Source organism: Quercus suber, unplaced genomic scaffold (genome assembly GCF_002906115.3).
Source record: "Quercus suber isolate HL8 unplaced genomic scaffold, Cork oak 2.0 scaffold_1147, whole genome shotgun sequence".
NCBI classification, from domain to species: Eukaryota; Viridiplantae; Streptophyta; class Magnoliopsida; order Fagales; family Fagaceae; genus Quercus; species Quercus suber.
In genome coordinates, this window is record NW_027070547.1 from 15830 (window position 1) to 19368 (window position 3539).

The window sequence follows — 3539 nt, forward strand, 5'->3', positions numbered from 1 at the left end:
TTGTGGGAACTAGAACTCGTAGAACTACAAAATGATGATGTATGATATATAATTGTCTTCCTCTATTATGCTTATGGAAAATCCTAATATTGAAGACATTTTATTTTAAACACAAATAGAGTCACATCAATATTGGGCTAAGAACAAACCATGAAAGTTACAAGGATTTGGTGGGAATAGCTCGAGGGGGCACTTCCCTTTGTAAGGTTAGCCCAAATGTCTCACCCATGTCCATGTGTTCTGGCCTCATCTCATCTGGGAGCTTCCAAAGCATAGTAGTAAACAAGAGAAGCTAACATCAAGTGCACCATTTTGTTAGCTAATGGCAATCCAGGACATATTCTTCTTCCAGCGCCAAAGGGAATTAGCTCAAAATCTCTGCCTTTAAAGTCAATGTCTTGCTCTAAAAACCTTTTGGGCATAAATAAATTGGGGTTTTGCTATATGCTTGAGTCTCGTCCCATTGCCCACACATTTATTAGTATTTGTGCATTTTTGGGCACGATGAAGCCACATATTTCTATGTTTGTTTCAGCCTTATGGGGAATTAGAAAAGGCACTGGAGGGTGCAATCGAAAAGTTTCTTTCACTATAGCTTGAAGATAATGGAACTTTGAGATGTCTGATTCTTGAACATGCCCACCCTTGGCTAGGACTTCTTCAAGCTCATCTCGGGCTTTTGCCATTTTTATCGGGTTGCGTAATAACACTGCCATTGCCCATTCTACTGTGCTTGATGTTGTGTCGATACCTGCAAGAAATAAGTCCTACAATAAAGGAGATGAAAACTGATTGCCTAAATTTATGGCCTATTATAATCGGTGAATAATAAAAAAATAGTGTATCACAACAAATCATGTTGGTAATTGTTAGCCCAGTCCCTTACATTACTACTGGTGCTAAAGGTTAACACCCACAAAGTAACGAAGATCCTAAGGAAGTGAATCTGTAGTTATCTTAATGCTTCATTATAATAATTACACATAATATAAACAAACATATATAAGTATACCAATATTTATCAAAAAAAAAAAAAAAAACAAATAACAATGCACTGTTATCAAAACTAAATATAATATAAAATGTAGTAAAACATTAGAAGTGTATTACTGAAAAAAACAAGAAAAAAGAAGAAGTTGTAGTTGTAGACCACATACATTTACACGGTTTTGTCCACAAAATAGGTAGGTCGCACCGTAGAGTAAGTCTAGTGCCACAAACTTTTCCACAACTTTGTTATGTGGTTACTTGTGAATGGTGAAATTATGGACCCACATGGATCTACAATTTTATTTCCACCACTTACAACACGCCATGTAATAAAGTTGTGGCAAAATTGTAGAAAAGTTTGTAGCATTAGACTTAATGAATCTATTACGGAACCTAAATATAAAATAATAAAATAATACTACATGTTCAACCTGTAAACCACAAAAAATATCTACTAAACTGTCAAAAGTCTATTGATATAGACTCTATTTTTTTTATACGAGATTGAAATCTTTTTTTTGTTTAGTTCTGTTTGGATACTGCTTATTGCTGAAAATAAAAAACACTGTAACAAAATAATTTTTAAATGTGTAAATAGTACCGTGTGACCCAATTTTAAAGAAAAATTTGCTGAAATCTGTACTTGCGGGGTGATTATTTATTATCCTATAACACCAACAAAGTTTAGTCTCCACAAGAACTTATATTTGTGGAATGATTAATTATTACCCAGCATCACCAACAAAGTTTAGTCTCAGTTATTATATCTCAAACATAAACACAGAGAGTGTGTGACCCAATTTTAAAGAAAAATTTGCTGAAATCTGTACTTGCGGGGTGATTATTTATTATCCTATAACACCAACAAAGTTTAGTCTCCACAAGAACTTATATTTGTGGAATGATTAATTATTACCCAGCATCACCAACAAAGTTTAGTCTCAGTTATTATATCTCAAACATAAACACAGAGAGTGATACCAATGCATACAGTAGACTGATAAATAGGTCTGCAGGATTCCGGCACAGGTCTAGAGTAGGGCTGGAGTGAAGTCTGGCTATGGCTCCGGTGGCAACTAAAGTTGGGTTTTATTACTATTCAGATTTGGGTTTTTTACTAAACTGTAGATTTATAATTTTTTTTTTTTGAATTTATAGGAGTCCTTATTTACAAAGGTTTTGTTTGATAGTGCTGCTAATTTGGGTATAGTTAAAGTTATTTTGTTGTTTGTATCTATTTGGAGGCATGACCAGTTATGGGTCAATGAATGGGCTCGATTCCTTTTTTTTTTTTTTTTTTTTTTTTTTTTTGGTTTCCTATATAATTTTTCTTTAGGTTATTTTTTTAAAACCAATTTTAAAATTCGATGGAGGCCTAAATTAATTTCCTGAGAAGATTCTAAACCAGTACTATTTTTTTTTCCCCTCATAAGCCAGGGGTGCCAGTGGGTGTATTTGCAAATTTAAGATAATTTTCAAATTTAGTAGCACTGTAAGTAGAATTTATGAAAAGCTAGGATAAGTGGATGACCATTTAAACCCGCACCTGCAGGTTCTCGCCTCACATCCCTTAATGGTTGGGTTTTACTTGGCCCACATAACAAATGGGGCACGGATGAGGGTTAATATTTTCCCTCACACCCTCTTTGTTTATATTTTAACAATTAAATTTTTTTCTTTTTAGGTTTTTTATAAGAAATACATATGTGTTTTAGTCTTTTAACTTTAAATTTATGATGTTTTCATATATTGTATCATTGAATTATACTTTTATGTTTTAATATTTACATTGTTTATATTGTTTATATTGTTTTTTTTTGCTATGTTTGAATTGTTTTTATATTTCTTATTTTTTGAATTGTTGTATTTTTATGCTTTGAAAATGTATTGTGAAGTTAGAACTTTTTTTTTTAATGTTTTATGAAGATTTAATTTACTGCATTCAAATTTACTCAAAAAAAAAAAAAAAAATTACTGCATTCTAAATAAAATTATAATAAATTAAATATATAAAAAATCTATGCGTGGTGGGATGGATACCCATGGGTATCCACTAGAACAGGGTGGGAAAACAACCCCCCCCCCCCCCCCCCAACCCCAACAAAAAGCAGCCTTTTAGCTTTGCCTCTCTAAGGTGGTGCTATGGTGGTGGATCGTGGGTTAAGGTGGTGTTGTGGTAGTGGGTCAGGTTTGGTGGTTGATGGTGCTATGGTGGTGGGTTGTGGTTTGGTGGCTGTGCTGTGGTGATGGTGGTTGATTTGGGTTGTGGTGGTGGTGATTGATTTTGGGTCATGGGTTTAGTGGTTGTGGGTTGAAGAGAGGGAGAAGAGAGAGCAGAAAAGAAGAGAGAGAAATAATAAATAAATGAATAGTGTTTAATTTTGTTATGAAAAATAAAAGCATTGATGTAGGGGAGTTGTGAAATGGTGAGTTAAAATAGATAAAATAGCTTTTTTTTTTTAGTGCCAAAAGCCAAAATTTTAAACCCATAAACTAATTGGTATCTTAATCTGATGATAAAAAGTTATTATCAAAAGCGGACGTATAGA

General features: G+C 33.3%; 1 protein-coding gene across 1 annotated transcript in view; it reads right to left on the minus strand.

The window, feature by feature from the left end:
- Positions 1–3539, minus strand: part of LOC112027807 (cytochrome P450 76T24) — an 8455-nt gene continuing 4916 nt past the window's right edge. Inside the window, 2 exon segments of the mRNA XM_065769412.1 lie at positions 1–268; positions 270–767. Of these exon segments, the coding sequence (XP_065625484.1) occupies positions 158–268; positions 270–767 (609 nt within the window). The 3' untranslated portion in view covers positions 1–157.